This window comes from Cherax quadricarinatus, unplaced genomic scaffold (genome assembly GCF_038502225.1).
Source record: "Cherax quadricarinatus isolate ZL_2023a unplaced genomic scaffold, ASM3850222v1 Contig2854, whole genome shotgun sequence".
NCBI classification, from domain to species: Eukaryota; Metazoa; Arthropoda; class Malacostraca; order Decapoda; family Parastacidae; genus Cherax; species Cherax quadricarinatus.
In genome coordinates, this window is record NW_027197880.1 from 29,079 (window position 1) to 48,969 (window position 19,891).

General features: G+C 43.6%; 1 protein-coding gene across 1 annotated transcript; it reads right to left on the reverse strand.

Moving 5' to 3' along the window:
* Positions 1–10,250: 10,250 nt before the first annotated feature.
* Positions 10,251–19,513, reverse strand: LOC138851928 (piggyBac transposable element-derived protein 3-like). Its single transcript, XM_070081482.1, has 4 exons — positions 19,244–19,513; positions 17,248–18,979; positions 11,644–11,783; positions 10,251–10,340 (listed from the first exon to the last, which is right to left on the reverse strand). The coding sequence occupies exons 1-4, from the start codon at positions 19,247–19,249 to the stop codon at positions 10,251–10,253; spliced, it is 1,968 nt and encodes a 655-aa protein (XP_069937583.1). The 5' UTR covers positions 19,250–19,513.
* Positions 19,514–19,891: the final 378 nt, after the last annotated feature.

The following is a 19,891-nucleotide window of genomic DNA, read 5'->3' on the forward strand; positions in this document are numbered from 1 at the left end:
CCGGCCTAGCACCAGAGGTGGATGGTTGTGGGTCATCTGGGTTTTCATCACTAATTATGTTATCCTGGGTAATTTTCTCGGTCACACCCGCTTCAAAACCAGGGAATTCACTTTCACTGACACTATCATCACTGTTTGAGCTATCACTTGGGAACAAAAGACCTCCAATCCGCCGAGGAGTGAGGAACTTCTTACCGCGAGGCATGGTGAAAATGGACTACCAAGATGGCGTTCCCACAATGCACCGCTGAGTCCCAGATTTTTTTCACAGGGTGCACACCGACCACTGAGACCCATTCTCTCTCGTGTAGGCCTACCAGCCCTCTCCCGCTCAATTTGAAGCCGCTAGAATTTATGCGTATGGATACGTCAAACACGGTATCTCCCATGACGTACATATACGACCGCGACAGTCAAAGGGTTAAATGAGTGTGAAATCTGTTGTCTCAAAGAGGCAGAAGGCCTCCCATATGTTATGGCAGTTTCTCATCTATGCCTCCAAGGGAAACTCCCTGGTATTTCTTATTCTTGAGTTACTAAATGTCCCCCTTCCCCTGGGGTCCAAACTTTTGCAGCCTCCTCTGTAGTCCCCCATCTCTAACACTTTTGCTGATCTGGATTCTGAGGTCCCTACCTCAGCACCTTCTGTTCTCACCTCTTCCTCTTCTCACTCACAAGTTTCTGTGTCTACAAGACCTTGTTCAACACCTACTCCCCATTGCTCCTCTCCTACGAAGTCCAAACCATCCCTATTGTTCAAATCTCCTTTCACCCCTCCTTCCCATTTGCACCCCGCTCATTTTTTCATCTCGGTTTCTGTACCCAGTTCTTCATCTCTAACTGGCTCTGTTACAAGTGTGGAGGTTCATCCACCTCCTCGAATGGTACCTTCTTCCCCTGTCCCCTCCCAAGTTTCTCCCTCTTCTGTTCCCTCTCAGGTCACTTCCTCTCCCGATGTCCCCTCCCAAGCTTCCTTAGTTCCAGCTACTCTTTTGTCCCCACCTGCTTTGGTACAGTCCATTGTTTCCTTAATCTTTACTCACCCTCCTCCTTCCATCTCCAGTATTGTACCACATACAACATCCATATCCTCAGAAACACTTGAAGCTATCTCAGAATATATGGAGGGGACAAAACCATTGAAGGACACTGATCCACCCCCTGTTCCTCCTCTTCCCTCTTCTCCATCTGAGCAACCCCTTTCTTCACAACATCCCTATCCTTCACTGCTTAAAAGCCTTCCTCTACCTCCCTCCCCAGACTTTTCTAACCCTATTGGTCCATAGATACCTCTACCTTCCACTTTCTTGTATCTTTCTCTTCATAAATCTTGGCTAATTTACAGTGGTATATTTGCAGCCTCATAGGTAACCGTGGTGAGCTGCAAGTGTTGCTCTCCTAGTTTTTCCCTGTTTGTATTTGTTTGTTGATAAATTAAACGTGCAACTCTTGTATCTTCATTGAGGAAAGGTTTTGCCACGGTGGCTTCATCAGTCCATACAAAAGAGAATCGTGAAGAACAGGAGGAGCTTAAGGTAATCAGTCCCTCAGCCTGGAGTCAATGTAACCAGTCCATCAATCCTGAAAAGAATACAGCATATGTGCGAAGAAGTGGCTTATATACTGTAAGTAGACGGAAAGGTGCAGCAGTCATATGAGGTATCACATTTGCCCAATGTTGAAGTAGGTCGTGCCCAAGGGTGAGATAAATCCTAGTAATCTATTCGCTTTGTTGCTCACACTTAGGCACTGCAGTCTTAGCTTTAGATTTCTGCTTACCATGATTCCCAAGTCTTTTTCACATTCTGTATGATCAAGCTCTACTTCACCTAGCTTATAGCTTCGAGGGTTATTGTCATTACGGAGGACTAGTACCTTTCACTTATCCACATTGAACTTCATCTGCCATTTTTCAGTCCAAGTCATTAATTTGTCCAAATTCTCCCGAAGTTGAAGATTGAGACACTTATACAACATATGGGAATCTTTATTGAGGACACGTTTTGTCACACAGTGGCTTCATCAGGCCAATACAAACCAGAGAGGTGTAAGGAGAGGAGGAGTTGAAGTAATCAGTCCCTCAGCCTAGAGTCGATGTGTTCTGTCCATCAATCTTGTAGAATGTGCAGCATAGGGCCATAGACATGGCTTATATACTGTAGTCAGGCGAGGCAAAGCAGGAGGAGGCGGGGTCATAGTGGTACCATCCACTAGTTGAAGAAGGTCTTCATCCAAAGGTTGGACAAGGTTGAAAAATTCTTGGTATCAAGATCCAATGATGCGGTGTCTGACAGTTGTGATGAATGATTTTGAAAACTGATAAGTTGAAGATTGAGACACTTATGCAACATATGGGAATCTTGGATACATTGGATCTTGATACAAAGAATTCTTTAACCTTGTTCAACCTTTGGACGAAGACCTACTTCGACTAGTGGATGATACCACCATGACCCTGCCTCCTCCTGCTTTGCCTCACCTGACTACAGTATATAAGCCACGTCTACGGCCCTATGCTGTACATTCTACAAGATTGATTGACTGAACACATTGACTTCAGGCTGAGGGACTGATTGCCTCAACTCTCTCTGGTTGTATTGGACTGATGAAGCCACTGCATTGTGAAACGTTTCCTCGAAGATTCCCAAATGTTGCATAAGTGTCTCAATCTTCAACTTGTCAGTTTTCTAAACCATTCATCACACCTCCTGGAGTTCATTGCTCTCCTCCTCAGAATGCATCACGCTGCCTATCTTTGTATCATCAGCAAATTTGCTTATGCCACTCGTAATCCCTTCATTAAGGTCATTAATGTAAATTATGTACAAGAGAGGACCTAAAACTGATCTTTTTGGAATGTCACTAGTGACCAATCCCCATTCAGATTTGACCCCATTAATGGAAACTCTCTGCTTTGTTGGTAAACCATGCCTCTATCCATGCTAGAACTTTACCTCTTATACCATGAGCTGCCACTTTTCTTAGAGTCTCTTGTGAGGTACTCTTTCGAAGGCTTTACTGAAATGCAAATAAACAATATATTCTTTATCACTGTCAACTGCCTCAAATGTTCTACTGAAGAACGTCAGTAAATTTGTCAGGCAGGAATGACCTCTCGTGAACCCATGCTGAGATTAATCGAATTAGGCTCTTCAAGGTGACCTCTAATAATGCCAGCTATAATTGATTCTTATAACTTGCCTACTATAGCTGTCAGGCTTATTGGATGGTAATCTGAAGGGATGAACTTATCCCCTGATTTGATAGAAACCACAATAGCCATCTTCCACAACTCTGGCACAACACCAGTAAGGATGGATACATTAAACACACTCATTAATGAAGATTGAGACACGCAACATAGGAAATCTTTATTGAGGAAACGTTTTGCCACACAGTGGCTTCATCAGTCTTAATCTTCAACTTGTCATTTTCAAAACCATTTATCACAACTGTCAGACTGCATCATCATGGGATCTTGATAAAAATAATTCTTCAAAACTTGTCCACCTTTGCATGAAGACCTACTTAGACTAGTGCATGGTACCACTATGACCCCACCTCCTCCTGCTTCGCCTCACCTGACTACAGTATATAAGCCATGTCTATGGCCCTATGCTGTACATTCTACAAGACTGATAGACTGAACACATCGACTGCAGGCTGAGGGACTGATTACCTCAAACTCCTCCTCTCCTTACACCTTTCTGCTTTGTATTGGACTGATGAAGCCACTGTGTGGTGAAATTTTTCCAAAATAAAGATTCCCATATGTTGTGTAAGTGTCTCAATCTTCTACTAGGCAGACTGTGCCATTCATCAACTACCCTATTTCCAAACAAATACTTTCCTATATCCTTTCTAAATTTAAACTTGTCTAATTTGAATCCATTACTGCTGGTTCTCTCTCAGAGATCCTCAAGAGCTTATTTATATCCCCTTTATTGATACCCATCTGCCGCTTAAACACTTCGATCATGTCTCCCCTCATTCTTCGTCTAACAAGTGAATGTAATTGAAGGGTCTTCAATCTTTCTTCATAAGGATGATTTCTAATTCTGTGTATTAATTTAGTCATTCTACACTGAATGTTTTCTAATGAATTTATATCCATTCTGTAATATGGAGACCGGAACTGAGCTGCGTAATCTAGGCGAGGCCTTACTAAAGATGTATATAGCTGTTATATAACCTCTGAACTTCTGTTGCTTACATTTCTTCATATATATCCCAGTAATCTGTTTACCTTATTATGTAAGCTTAGGCATTGCTGTCTTGGTTTAAAGTCACTGCTTATCATAACCTCCAAGTCCTTTTCACAATCTGTATGGCTGAGTTCTACATTATTTAACTTATAAGTGCTAGGGGCTATGGGCACTCATGAGCTTCATTTATCTACATTGAACTGCATCTGCCACTTTTCTGACCAGGTATTGAGTTTGTCTAAATCCTCCTGAAGTTCCCTAACATCTACGTTTGAATCAATTATCCTACCTAACTTTGTGTCATCAGCGAACTTTCTCATATCACTTGTAATTCCCTCATCAAGATCATTGATATATATATTATAAACAACAGGCCGAAGAATGATCCCTGTGGAATGCCACTTGTTACAGATTCCCACTCGGATTTAACCCCATTTGTGCACACTGCTTCCAGTCTGTGAGCCATGACTCGATGCATGAGAGCACTTTTCCTTCAATGCAATGAGCTGCCACTTTCTTTAACAGTTTTTTGTGCAGTATTCTATCAAAAGCCTTACTAAAATCTAAACAATATCAATTTCTTTATCGTGTTCATGACCTCTTCAAGGGGGGCTCCTTGGCGTGGTGAAGAGGCTCTTGGTCTGAGGAATTAGACCTGTCGGTCTTCTTCCTCAGACCGAACCTAATTACCCCCCAATCTTCCCTCCCCTATCCCATCCTCCCCTTTTTCCTTTCCTCCTCCTCCTCCCCACCCCTCCCTTTTGCCCTTCCTCTTTTTGGCCTTTGGGATTTCTCCCACAGGCGCGCTAGTTCCTAGGTAGGGGAAAGGATACCGGGGTCTATCCCATTCCATTGAGGTTCTTGGCAGTGGCGTAGTTTGCCGTGGAATCTGAATAGCCTGGGGATGTCCCGATCCCTCTCCGGTATCCCGGAGTAGCTTTGGGTGTCTTTCGGGCGATGGGTGTATCTTTGGAAGCCACCTTTCGGATTCCGGGGGTGGTTGCCGAAGGAGGTATGGTTTGTGGCGGATATCCGGCCTCCCTCTCTTTTGTCCACCGAGGTAGCTCGGCAGATGTGAAGTTGCTATCCCGGATTGTTAGTTTACTAGCATGATGGGTAGGGTATGGCACGGGTTCCATGCTGCATCTGCGCTACTTGCGGTGCTGAGGTCCTCTTGGGCGCGGAGGGAGATTTCTGGCCCTTTCATTCCTCCTAGGAACTATCCCTCCCCGGTCCCCCCTTTTTTTATTCTTTTTTTTTATTTTTATTTTATTTTCTTCTTTCTTTTTTTTTCTTAAAAACAAAAAGAAAGAAGTAACCTAACCATGGCAGCCCTAGTCCATGAACCTACTACCCCCGGGCCCCTTCTTGATACCGCATCCCGTTCTGACCCCGCCTCGTCTTTGGACCACTCTTCAGACACTCCTCATGCCTCTGTACCTATTGCCGGTGCTGTTTCCTCACCCGCTTCAGGTACTGAGGCCTCGACTGACTCCTTCGATTTATCGGACCTTTGCTCTCCTCTGACTATGCTTCCGGCCTCTCCCTCTACGGTGCAGCAATTTTCAAATTGCCAACCCGTTCCACGTCGGACCAACTCTGGTCCCACGCCTAAACGCCAATGACAATTACCTGCTGATGATACTTCTCCACCTTCTCGTTCTTCTCAGAAACGATCGACACGTCCTTCACTACCTTTCCACACTCAGTTTCAGACTGAACAATGGACTAAATTCTTCACTTTACGATCGACTTCCTCTACTGCCTATCTTTCTGACCATAATATTGGCAAGGCACTCCTACGCCATGTTGGTAAAGATATTTCTTTTCATGCTCTTAAGAGCGGTATGCGCATCATTACCGTACAGAATGCTACCCAGGCTCATGAGCTCTCTCGTCTTTCCCATATCGATATTGTTCCTGTCACTCTTGAAAAACATCATTCCCTCAATTCTTGTAGTGGTACCGTCATTCTGCCCCATACCATAGTTCAACAAAATTTCCAGACGTGGCACTGACATTCTTGAACAGCTGGACCTCCAAGATCTCCCAATCCTCAAGGTAGACACGTTCTTCCTGCCCGCGGGCGGAGACGATACCCTAGCAATGTGGCTCGTTAAACTTTTGACAGCCGAGAACTCCCATCCTCAGTTTATATAGCAGGACATCGGTTACAAGTTCGAAAGGTGATCCCTACACCACAACAGTGTAGAAATTGCAGGCGATTTGGCCATCCAGCGAAATATTGCAGATCTATCGCCGAATGCCCAGTCTGTGGTGCCGATGACCATTCTAATACGTCTTGCAATCGATCTCCCTCTTGCCTTAACTGTCATGAGGCTCACCCTTCGTACTCTCGCCGTTGTCGAGTCTTTAAACGAGCGGGAAATCCGTTACCTCAAAGAGACAGAAGGTCTCCCTTATGCCATGGCAGTTTCTCATCTCCGCCTCCAAGGGAGACTCCCACGTGTTTCTTATTCCCGTGTTTCAAAACGTCCCTCCACTTCTGGTATCCCATCTTCTACACCCACCTCTGTGGTTACCTCTCCCATAGTCACTCCTGCATCTAATCCTTTTGCTGTCCTCGGCTCAGACGTCCCTACTTCAATGCCTCAGTCTAATCTCGCTTCTTCGAGTTCTCTCTCACAAGCCTCAGTATCGACGAGACCTCTTACGACACCTCCCAATCGTCCCTCTACTTCTCAAAAGTCAAAAAAAGGTCCGTTAACACCTTCTACCCATCTTCCACCTCCTCATTTTACCCTCCCTGTCTCTGTCCCTGGTTCTTCCCCTCTCACTGGCTCAGTTACAAGTGTAGAGGTTCACCCTCCTCCTCGTACTGTACCTTCCTCCCCTGTTCCCTCCCAAGTTTCTTCCTCTTCTGCCACCTCCCAGGTTCCTGCCTCTTCTGTCCCCTGCCACGCTTCTCCAGTTCCCTCCACCCTTTCGACCCTCCCTACCTTGGTACAGTCCAATACAGTTCCAATCTTTACTCATCCTCCCCCTACCATTTCCAATATTGTCTCCCATACGATGTCTCTGAATTCCGAAACACTTGAAGCAATCTCTGAATATATTGCACAGAACAAACCATCAATGGACACTGATCCACCTTCCGCTCTTTCTCCCTCCTCTGCTCCATCTGCGCAACTCCTTTCTTCACAGCGCACCGTTCCTTCACTGCTTGAACGTTTTCCACTGCCTCCGCATGTGGACTTTTCTAACCCCTCTAGTCCACAGGAACCCTTACCTGCGGATTTCAAGTATCTTTATCATTGCCAATCATGGCCTATTTACAGTGGAATATACGCAGCCTCAGGGGTAATCGGGGTGAGCTTCAGATGTTACTCTCCCAGTTTGCCCCTGTTGGTGTTTGCTTACAGGAACCAAAATTACACTCTGCTGTTATTTCTCACATCTCAGGCTATAATTTATTGTATTCTTCAGATCCTTTTCCTGATGGGACCTTTAATGAAATCCGCCATTGTTCTCCCTTTCTGCAAACCAGGCACTACGGGACATGAAACCTCCCACTATCGTTCCATTGCTCTTACCAGTGCAGTTTGCAAAGTAATGGAACGCCTAGTAAATAGACGTTTAGTGTGGCATTTAGAGACACACAACAGTCTCTCCACTCGTCAATATGGCTTTCGTAAGGGACGTTCTACCATAGACCCCTTACTACGCTTGGATACATATGTTCGTAATGCCTTTGCGAATAACCACTCAGTTATTGCCATATTTTTTGACCTTGAGAAGGCATATGACACAACTTGGAGGTATAATATTTTAGCCCAAGCCCACTCCTTAGGCCTTCGAGGCAATCTACCATCCTTCCTTAAGAACTTTTTAACTGACAGGCATTTCCATGTTCGGGTTAATAATGTGCTCTCCCCGGACTTTATCCAAGCTGAAGGTGTCCCCCAGGGATGTGTTCTGAGCACAACACTTTTTCTCCTTGCTATTAATGATTTGGCCTCTAGTCTTCCATCAAATATTTGGTCATCACTCTATGTTGATGACTTCGCTATTGCCTGTGCAGGCGCTGACTGTCACCTCATTACAGTTTCTCTCCAACATGCAGTCGACCGTGTTTCCAATTGGGCCACCACACGTGGGTTTAAATTTTCCAGCACTAAAACCCACCAAATTACTTTCACTAGACGCTCTGTCATCTCCGATCATCCTTTGTACCTCTATGGCTCCCGTATCCCTGAACGTGATACAGTCAAGTTTCTGGGCCTCCTCTTTGATCGTAGGTTATCCTGGAAACCTCACATTACCTCTCTGAAGGCAACTTGTCACAGCCGGCTGAACCTTCTTAAAACCCTTGCTCATCTTTCATGGGGAGCTGATCGTCGAACCCTCCTTCGCCTACATTCCACCCTTATTTTATCGAAACTTGATTATGGTGACCAGATCTATTCAGCGACATCTCCTGCTACTCTCTCTAGCCTTAACCCCATTCATCACCAAGGATTACGTTTATGCCTTGGTGCTTTTCGCTCTTCCCCTGTCGAGAGCCTCTATGCAGAAGCGAACGTTCCATTCTTATCCGATCGCCGTGATGCCCATTGCCTGCGCTACTATGTACGCTCTCATGATCTCCACAATCCTTCCATTTATAGAATGGTCACTGATATTAGTAGACATTCTTTATTTGTTCGCCGCCCCTGTTTACTCCGTCCCTTCTCTCTTCGCCTTCATTCGCTCTTGTCTACTCTTCAACTACCACCTTTCTATGTACATGTAGCATCTCACTTTTCCCTACCCCCCTGGGAAGTTCCAGCTGTTCGAGTCTGTTCTTTCTCCCTCCCTTGCTCGAAAGCCCAACTGACTACGGTCGCTTCCCGCTCTCTTCTTCTTGACCACTTTCACTCTCATTCTCATGCCATTGCTGTGTACACAGATGGCTCTAAGTCTTCTGACGGCGTAGGATTCACAGCAGTGTTTCCGGACAGCATCGTACAAGGGCATTTACTATCTTCGGCTAGTATTTTTACTGCTGAATTATATGCCATCCTTACAGCACTTATCCGTATTGCATCTATGCCTGTGTCGTCATTTGTGGTTGTCTCAGACTCCCTTAGTGCTTTACAGGCTATACAAAAATTTGATACACCTCACCCCTTAGTCCTCCGTATCCAACTTTGGCTACGCCGCATCTTTACCAAGCATAAAGATATTGTTTTTTGTTGGGTCCCTGGTCATGTTGACGTACAGGGCAATGAACAGGCAGACACTGCTGCACGGTCAGCAGTACATGACGTACCAGTTTCTTATAGAGGTATTCCATTTACGGACTATTTTGCTGCAATATCTTCCCACCTTCACACCCGTTGGCAACAACGTTGGTCTACTATGATCGGCAACAAACTTTAATCTATTAAACCGAGTATAGGTTACTGGCCGTCTTCTTATCACCAGTGTCGAGGTTGGGAGACTACTCTCTCCCGTCTTCGCATTGGCCATACTCGTCTTACTCATGGATATCTCATGGAGAGGCGTCTTGCTCCTCTCTGTGAGAATTGCCAAGCTCCATGATCAGTCAGCCACATTCTGTTGGACTGCCCACTTTATCAACGAGCACGCAGAATTTACCTCTGTCGTCGTCTTCGCTCCGCTGTTCTCTCTTTACCTTCCCTTCTCGCTGATGGACCCACCTTTCATCCGGACTCTCTCATTGACTTTTTGACAACAACTGACTTACTTCACAAATTCTGATACCTTCAGCCCTTTCTACCTCAATCTCTTGCTACCCTCTACCCCCATACTATCCCCTGCCCCGCTGTTTTCTGTAACCTACTGATCATCCCTCCTCCCTTCTGCCGCCCAATACCCTCGCTTCCTTCCCTACCCAGCAGCGCTGTATAGCCTTTGTGGCTTAGCGCTTCTTTTTTATTATAATAATAATAATATCGTGTTCATGAGCCTCAAAAGCTTTACTGAAGAAAGCTAATAAATTAAATGAGCGGTCTCTCGTGAATCCATGCTTAGCCAGATTATTCTTGTCCAGATGACTTATTATATCAGCTATAATTGATTCTAGCTTATTGGGCGGTAATTTGAAGGTAACGACTTGTCTCCTGCTTTAAAAATAGGAATTACATTAGCCATCTTCCACATATCAGACATCTGTTTGGAGAGAAAAATTAAAAATATTAGTTAATGGTTCACAGAGTTCCATTTTGAATCCCTTAAGAACCCTTGAAAAAAGCTAATGAGAACCTGGCGATTTATTTTGTTTTGGTCGGTCTATTTTTTCATAACCATTTCACTAGTGACTGTGATGTTACATAGTTTATCTTCTACAAGCCCACTATAAAAATTAATTTCTGGGATATTGTTAGTGTCTTCCTGTGTAAAAACTGAGAGAAAATAATTATTTAAAATCGAGCACATTTCATTCTCTTTGTCAGTATGATGCCCATAGTAAAATTTTTAAGAGGACCTATCTTATCTCTAACTTTTGTAATATGCACCTGGAAAAAACTTTTTGGGTTAGTTTTCGAATCCCTAGCAACTTTAATTTCGTATTCCTGTTCAGCTTTTCTTATCCCATTTTTAACATCCCTCTTAATGTCAATATACTTATTCATAAGATGACCCTCACCTCTTTTGATATGCCTATAAATTCATTTCTTCTGCCCTAAAAGACATTTGAGCCTATTCATCCATTTTGGGTCATTTTTATTTGATCTAATTTCCTTACATGAGATAAATGTTCTTTGGGCAGCATGTAAAGTGTTCAGAAAGCTGTCATATTGATAGCTGTCATGGCTACCCCAGTCATTACCCAACTGCATTACACAGCAGCCAGTAGCCATCTGCATAGATGGTATACACTCTGTTCTTTGTATCTCTCTCCTTCTTGGGCATTATCTATTCTGGATATTGCCTTTCTTGTTTCGTCATTACTGCCACCACTTCTGTTACTTGGCGATTTTAATGCTCATTATTTCCTCTGGGGGTCTCACTGTGATTCCCGTGGCATTCAGTTAGAGGCTTTTCTTGCTTCCCACCCCCTCCATGTTTTAAATACAGGTACTCCCACCCATTTTGTTCCTCGTACTCATACTCTCCCTTGCATCAATCTCTCAGTCTACCCCTCCTCTGCTGCACTAAACTTCACCTGGATCACAGCGATCATTTTCCAATCATTCTTACTTCACCTTCATATTCACCACCTCTTCATAACCCACACTGGCAACTTGATCAGGCAAATTGGGACCTTTACTCACAACTAACTTTTTTTAGTGAGGTTCCTTCTTCGTCCTCCATTGATGAGATTTTACACCTCTTCTCGTCCTCAGTTTTAACCACAGCTTCTCATTCTATACCCCAAACCTCAGGCAGGCATTCTCAGAAATGCATACCTTGGTGGTCTCCTGCTTGTGATCGTGTAGTACGTTTGAAACGCTCAGCATGGGGCAGGTACCGGTACAATAGAACCACTGAGAGACTTCTTGATTTTAAGCAGAAGCCTGCGATTGCTCACTGTGTCATCCATAACACTAAACGCACTTGCTGGCGAGATTATGTCTCCACCATCACCTCTGCTTCCTCTATGAGTGCAGTCTGAAAAAAAGTACGGAAACTGAGTGGTAAATATTCTCCTGACCCGGCTCCTGTTCTACGGGTTGCCAGTGTTGGTATAGCAAACCCTCTAGATGTCGTTGAAATTGGCAATCATCTTGTCCGTATTTCTCTGGGGCTCCATCTCTGTCCCTCGTTTCTTTCCTCAAAGTCTGCCAGAGAGTTAGCACCCTTGGACTTTTCTTCTCTTAGAGAAGAACAGTATAATATGCCTTTTACACTTCAGGAGCTGGAGGCAACACTCTCAGCTTGCCGATCATCGATCATCGACAGCTGGGCCCGATGACATTCATATTCGTACGTTACAACATTTACATCAGTCAGCCCTTGCAGTCCTCTTACGCCTTTTCAATCTTATTTGGTCACAAGGCGTTCTTCCACAGCTGTCAAAATCTGCCATTGTTCTCCCTTTCTGCAAACCGGGTACTACTGGACATGAAGCCTCCCACTATCGTGCCATTGCTCTTACCAGTGCAGTTTGCAAAGTGATGGAACGTCTGGTAAACAGACGTTTAATGTGATATTTAGAGACACACAACAGTCTCTCCACTCATCAATATGGCTTTTGTAAGGGCCGTTCTACCGTAGACCCCTTACTATTCTTGGATACGTTTGTTCGTAATGCCTTTGCGAATAACCACTCAGTTATTGCCATATTTTTTGACCTTGAGAAGGCATATGACACAACTTGGAGGTATAATATTTTGGCCCAAGCCCACTCCTTAGGCCTCCGAGGCAATCTACCATCTTTCCTTAAGAACTTTTTAACTGACAGACATTTCCATGTTCGAGTCAATAATGTGCTCTCCTCGAACTTTATCCAAGCTGAAGGTGTCCCTCAGGGATGTGTTCTGAGCACAACACTTTTTCTCTTTGCCATAAATGATTTGCCCTTTGTTCTTCCATCCAATATTTGGTCATCACTCTATGTAGAACACATTCGTACAGCATAATGATGTCAACGAGATAAAGTCAGTTGATCAAATGAAAATGCTGGCCCACAGATGGCTCCAACTTCATCCTGTTCCCTACTTGTATGTCTCATAACAATAAAAATGCTTTCAAATGAGCTGATGTAGGTAACAGCTCTTAGCTTGCCAATAAAGTTAGGAATCCTTAACCTGTAAATAGCTTGTCAATAAAGCTAGGGATCCTTAACCTTGTCAAACCCTGTGTAAAAAAAAAAAAAAAAGAAAAAAAAAGAGGGGGGACAAAGAGAGAGGAGAGAGAGGGGGAGAGACAGGGGAGAAGGGGGAGAGAGGGGGAGATGGAAGAGAGAGAGGGGGAGGGGGAGAGAGAGGGGAGGTGGAGAGAGAGAGGGGAGAGAGAGATGGGAAATGGGAGAGGGGAGGGAGAGAGAGATGGGAAATTGGATAGGGGAGGGATAATGAGATTGGGAGAGATGTTAGAGGGGAGAGATGGGAGAGAGAGAGAGAGAGAGGTAGAGAGGGGGAGAGGTATATAGATAGAGAGGGAGATGGGGGGGAACATGGGGTGTAAGAGGGATGGAGGGTTATCAGGTCACTTTACAAGAAGGTGTGAAATCCTGTGTGTGTGTGTGTGTGTGCATGTGTACTACAGCTTTTACAAGTGCCTGACAGTTTCATCCTGTGTGTGTGTTTATGTAAGCATTCCTTATTACTCACGTATGTACTACATATGTACCCGATAGCTTGGTTCCCACTGTGCACTGTCTTGTGTGCTTAAAATTATGTTCAATTCTGTAACACTAGGCCTCACCCACTGTGTGTACTCACCTAGTTGACTCACCTAGTTGAGGTTGCAGGGGTCGAGTCCAAGCTCCTGGCCCTTCCTCTTCACTGGTCACTACTAGGTCACTCTCCCTGAACCATGAGCTTTATCATACCTTTGCTTAAAGCTATGTATGGATCCTGCCTCCACTACATCGCTTACCAAACTATTCCACTTCCTGACTACACTGTGGCTGAAGAAATACTTCCTAACGTCCCTGTGATTCATCTGTGTCTTCAGCTTCCAACTGTGTCCCTGTGTTGCTGTGTCCAGTCTCTGGAACATCCTGTCTTTGTCCACCTTGTCAATTCCTCTCAGTATTTTGTAAGTCGTTATCATGTCCCCCCTATCTCTCCTGTCCTCCAGTGTCGTCAGGTTGATTTCCCTTAACCTTTCCTCATAGGACATACCTCTTAGCTCTGGGACTAGTCTTGTTGCAGACCTTTGCACTTTCTCTAGTTTCTTTACATGCTTGGCTAGGTATGGGTTCCAAACTGGTGCTGCATACTCCAATATGGACCTAACATACACGGTGTACAGGGTCCTGAATGATTCCTTATTAAGATGTCGGAATGCTGTTCTGAGGTTTGCCAGGCGCCCATATGCTGCAGCAGTTATTTGGTTGATGTGTGCTTCAGGAGATGTGCCTGGTGTTATACTCACCCCAAGATCTTTTTCCTTGAGTGAGGTTTGTAGTCTCTGGCCCCCTAGACTGTACTCCATCTGCGGTCTTCTTTGCCCTTCCCCAATCCTCATGACTTTGCTCTTGGTGGGATGTATGTGTGTGTTTGTATGTGTGTGTGTGTGCTGCTACATCTCATTACCTGCTTAACTTTCCTACACCTCAATAAATTCTATTAAATGCTAATAAATGCTGCTTATTCTAATTCTGATAGCTCCAGGAGAGTGACCCCAGTTTCCAACTAGAGACTGGTATTGTTGACCCCATACAACTCAACTAGGTGAATATTACGTGTGGCTGCAGTGTTGCTGAAGTATCATGTCGGTCCGGACAGTACCTGGGTCCCGCCTAGTTGAAGATGCTTGATGCTTCTCGGTAATTTTTCCACTACCTTCCTGTAGGCACTGTAGTCACTAGCTCATCTAACTTTTTCACTGTGCTCACTGTACTTACTGACACATCTATACATATCTCTTATCTCCCTGGTCTTGAGTCGCACTTATTCTTCAAATACTCCACTAAGTAATGTATGGTGATGCTATTTAGGTCTGGTACACAAGGGTTCACCTTCCTTGATCAGGGTGGGCACTTAACACTTGGCACTATTTTCTATGTTTTCTCTTCTGTGATCACTTATATTTCCTTTTTTTCGGGGTTTAAGTGATTATATGCACTCTTATGCTTGCACACACCTATATCCCACACTCTGTTCCCTATGGCACAGTCAGAAACTACCTCCAAAACAAGAGCTCAATCTGCGTGACTCCTCCACATGACTTAAGGATTGTGTGTGTGTGTGTGAAACTATGTGAGTGTGGGTTTATTAAGTGCGTGAAGAGTAGTGGTAGGATTGTGTATGAGTGTGTATGTTGAGTCTGCATTTGACAAAGTCTACATTGCTTCTCTACTTGGCCTGACCTGACTCACACCTGATGTTGAGAAATGGGATTACCAGTTAAGTTTAAATATAGGAAAACTTAACTTAGAAAGACAGCTCATCGCCTGCACAGCCGCCCCTGCAGACGAGGTCTTGAGAAGCTGTCGAAGTCATCTCTCAACGGGTTGTAAAGAGTTATAATTTGTAAGATTATAAATTACCCCTAGGGGGTGTTATGTCAGCATATTTCATTCACTGATTGCTGACAAATTACATACTTGTTTGGGCTCAAAAGTCCGCACCTTACTGCTGACTATAGGTTGATTACAAACTCCTTGCGACTCAAGAACTGCACAGTCCCCCATACCACAAGAAATTCGTAGCCTACCTTGCTCTTGTAGCGTGAGCTATGGTGTTCTTCACACCTTCGACAGATATCGGTGATTTGATAGAAGCTGAAGTGTCCTTGGATGTCCACATCTTCCATAGTCTAGGAATACGCACACTGGTACACTATGTTCCACAAGATTTGTCTTTATTGTTCACAATCTTATCACTAAAGAAGCTGATCACACTTCTCTTAAGTGTTTATTTTGTTTTATGAGATACTTTGTTCACACTAGCGCACAGATCGTTCTTTGTTGGTTATCCTGGCATCAGTGTCACTCTCAGTAGAGTCAAAAGTAATCTGAAGACGCCACAACGCCCCACGCCATCACTGCCCCCAGCACAAAGGAAAAGCTGACCTAGTACTTTTGCTTCCTTGCCACTTCCTCGATGAAGCAAAGCAGAATGTTTGTTTCTTGCTGTCTTAAGCATAGACAACAATGTACACTATTTTTACCATGGTAATAAAGTGGGAGCAGGATTTTCCTTAATTGTCCTGCTAAGGTAAGAGATGAACTGTCTTTTATTAAGCTACACTTTGCAACACAGGACCGCACGGAATGTCGAGCCACGTCACATACTGGTACTGCATCTGGGGTCAATTACTTGCTGTAGCAGTAAACAAGATATTTGCCCCTTCTGAGAGGGCTGGGCCCCTCAGGGCTGAAAGGGGCTGAAGGGGCTGAAGGGGAGTGATACCGCCCTCCTGGAGAAAATTTCTCCACACCTGACTTACCCACACCCACCTACTAGTTTATGTATTCTATGCTTCACCTGTCTGCTCGTCCTGTTCTACTAGAAATTACCAATTGCTGTTTGTAACTGAGTACTTGATATCCTATTCTTTAACATACTAGGAGAGTTTTGTGAATGTGTGTGTGCATGTGGCACTATATGAGGGTGTGTTTATTGTGTGAAAAGTAGAAGGTGGGATTGTGTGTTATGGTTCATGAGTGTGTATGTGGTCTACAGTGCTCTATCTGACCCACACCCACCTGACCTACACCCACCTACTAGGTTATGTCCTCTATGCTTATACTTCTTCCTAGCCTAATAAAAACCTGTCTGCTCACCTTGTTCTATAAATTACTATTTTTTATTTATTATTGAGTACTTGTTATTTTATTCTTTATCATACTAGGAGAGTTGGACCGTTCACAAACAGTTTAGCGGTAAAGTGGAACCAGGGCCGGGAACCCTTCAGGGGGCAAGAAAGTCTAAAGTGTGAATTTGAAATAGATTTCCTATGAGGGGATAGAGCCACTCAATGTAAGGTCACTGAGACCATCCAAACAGAGTTGTGAAAGTTACATCTCGCGCAATTGCAGGTATTCGAAGACCGAGTGTATTCGGTCCTGCCCGTTGGGGGTATACCATTTTTGAATGTTGCAATGTTGCATTGGTTGTAAAAAAACGAAATAAGTATTTTTTAAATTTATTATACAAGTAGACAATATAAAAAACATAAATGGAACTTGTTTCTGAACAATTTGTAACCAGTAAAAAAATAGAAATAGGAACTACTTATCAACAATGACACATTGCAATGGGATGCAACTTACAAATGAAATATTCCTGAGTTCCCTGAGAAAGAACAATCATTTCACATCACTAATTTTGCAAATGAAAGTTCATGAAACAATTTTTATCCTTCTTTATGCACAGATTTACTTTACATATGGCACAGCAAAATGAGGATGTGACATGATTATTCTTTTTGCTGCAAAACTTGCATGAAAGCAGCTTACCTAACACTGGCCAGTGACCTAGCTGTTTATCCAGCCTCACACTGTCATCTGGCCTTTCTGCACGTTGGTACTGAAATGCAGATGGGTATTCCACCTTTGACAAAGCTTCATTACTGCCAACCAAAGAAGTACTGGTTGAATCTCGACTTCGTCTCATGCTGGTGCGGTTGAACTTTTGTCCTTTGGATCTTGCAGTGACAGAGATGTCAAGCCTGAATAGCTTCAGTGGTGTGCATGGCATGTTTAGTGACCTACAATCACGACAGTAAAGAAGCCATGCATTCACAACAGCAACATCCAAAACATAAGCAAAGAGCCGCATGTACCAACGCTTTGATTTCATTGGTGTTTTGTAAAGATGGACCAACATGTTACTTTTGTCGATACCTCCCATGTTTGCGTTGTAGTTCTTGATGATGGCTGGGCACTCAAAGTGGTCTTTCTTCTTTGATGCCTTGTCATATCTTTCAATAAGAGCCAAAGGATAAACTCCGACATCATTTGTGACTAGAGTCACAACTTTGTTGTCCTTCCATCTTACAAGAAGGATATGATCATTGCTTTGGAAATCAAAATAGCCCCTGGCCACATTATTCTTTTGCATTTCTTTCACAGGCATCAGTTGTGGCTTACCACATCTATTATCACGTATTGTTCCAGTGTACCTGCAGTTATACTTGTCTCTCAGTACCTTGACCAAAGGTAGACTTGAAAAGAAATTATCAGCATAGACTGCTGATGTTTTTCTTTGGTCAAGAGATGCTGCAAGTACAAGAACAATCCTGGAACTCATTGGGAGTTTATTTTCTTCATTTGACAGCTTTATGTGATGGTTCTCAAAAGTTGGGTTACCTTGATACATCAGTATATCATGTATGATTCCATCTTCACTGCTACGACAGAAGAGTTTGAAACCCCACTTGTCTGGTTTGTTTTTGATGTATTGCCTTAGGTTTCCAGCTGTTTTACCCTTGAAAGCAACCATAACTTCATCAACAGACTGCTTGGGTGTAGCTGGAACTTTCAAGCAAGCTTTAGTCAGTCCATTGTAAAGAGGCCTTATTTTGTAGAATCTGTCATTATCCTTCTTTTTTGTGTTATCATTGAAATGAATGGTACGCCTCAGCAACCTAAACCTCTTTGATCCCATGACTTCTGCAACTTGAATTGTCCTACTTGCACTTCTCCAATAGTCCTCAATGGATGGCTGTACAGTGTAACCCATATACAACAGAATACCTATAAACCTAGTCATTTCCTCAGAATCTGTTTGAAAAGTAGTATGTATGTCTTTTTGCCTGGCATACAAATTAGTTTGAAATGTAATGTTGTCTATCATGTCTTGAGTAAAAAAGTCTGTAAAATAATCATATGCACACCTAACTTCAACAGGCTTTTCATGTTCATATTTAGGCAAAGGGTCATTGTGGATGTCCTCATTCTTCCATTGGGTGTCTACTTGAGAAGCAAGATCATCTTGAAGCACTTCTTCATCAGGGTATTCCTCCATAGTAATACGTTTCTTCCTCTTGTTCAATTTTTTTTTTTTTGGTGGTGGCGCAGCTTCCTCCTCCCCATCTGTTGACACCTCTGCATCTGGTGGCAAGAATTCATCCTCACTATCCAGGAAATCCATGTCATCTGAGTCTTGATCTGAGTCAGTATCATCCCAAACACAGACAAATTTCGAGGTAGCCTTGGAGGACTCACCGTAGAACAATTTCTTATTGATCTGGAAGGACAATAAAAACATTCTGTACACACCCAGACCAATACTGAATTCATATATACACTACCAAATTCTATTGAAATATTTATATACCGAAACTTGAAAACTGCACCTAAAAGGGCAGGAACGGCCGGGCATGGTCCTATTTTGTTGCACTTTTTTCATTTGCATGGTGCACTCGTAATATGCTTCACAACGCCTTCATATATATATCAAAATATGGCTAAACTATTCATTTACACACTAGACACACAAATCAGTACTTACCGACATTGTATTGGGTGAAATGCTTCAGTATATAAGGAGCACTATACCGAGAAACACGAGTTTTGGCGCCGGCAAGGTATAAGTGTTTACATTCTGCTGTCTCGACCAATGGGAAGCGAGCAGCCGCCATCACCGCTCAGCCTGGGCGACTCAGGGAAGGTCTGTGATTGGTCAGAAATAGAGAATGGGAACCTAGATGCGTGGCGGGAGTTGTAGGACGTGCGCAAAAAACCACGCTATGAGGACAGACTTCACTCGGGTCTGCCCGGTAAAGGGTTTAAGAAGTCTCCGGGCCCTAGGCTATTCAGATTGGCGGGGCACCTTTGAGTTATGGGTAAGCGAAGCGACCCCTTCCAGCTTGGGGGGGGGGGTCGGTGTGAGCCTGTTTAAGGTCTAATTAAATACATTCTGGCTATTTAGATTAAATTTAATAGGGAAAGTACATCAAGACAACCAAAACCATTTACCAACAGCCATTATAACTATCTTGTTAAATCATGCATTTTAAAGAGAATAAACTCAAGACAGCATCGTATTACTAGGTTAGGCTATTAAAGTAGTGACATCATGTACCTATTATATTCAGCATAACCACTACAGCACTATTATTCCCTTTATAAATCACTGACCATTATTGTTATCATTGCA

Bases quoted from the DNA above. Each gene is read 5' to 3' on its own strand.
- LOC138851928 (XM_070081482.1), bottom strand. The intron at 11,784-17,247 runs GTAAGCTGCTTT...ACTTTTTTTCAG, and splicing joins AGGTCACTGGCCAGTGTTAG to ACTGCACTCATAGAGGAAGC. The intron at 10,341-11,643 runs GTACCTGCCCCA...CTCTCCAAACAG, and splicing joins TCAGTGGTTCTATTGTACCG to ATGTCTGATATGTGGAAGAT.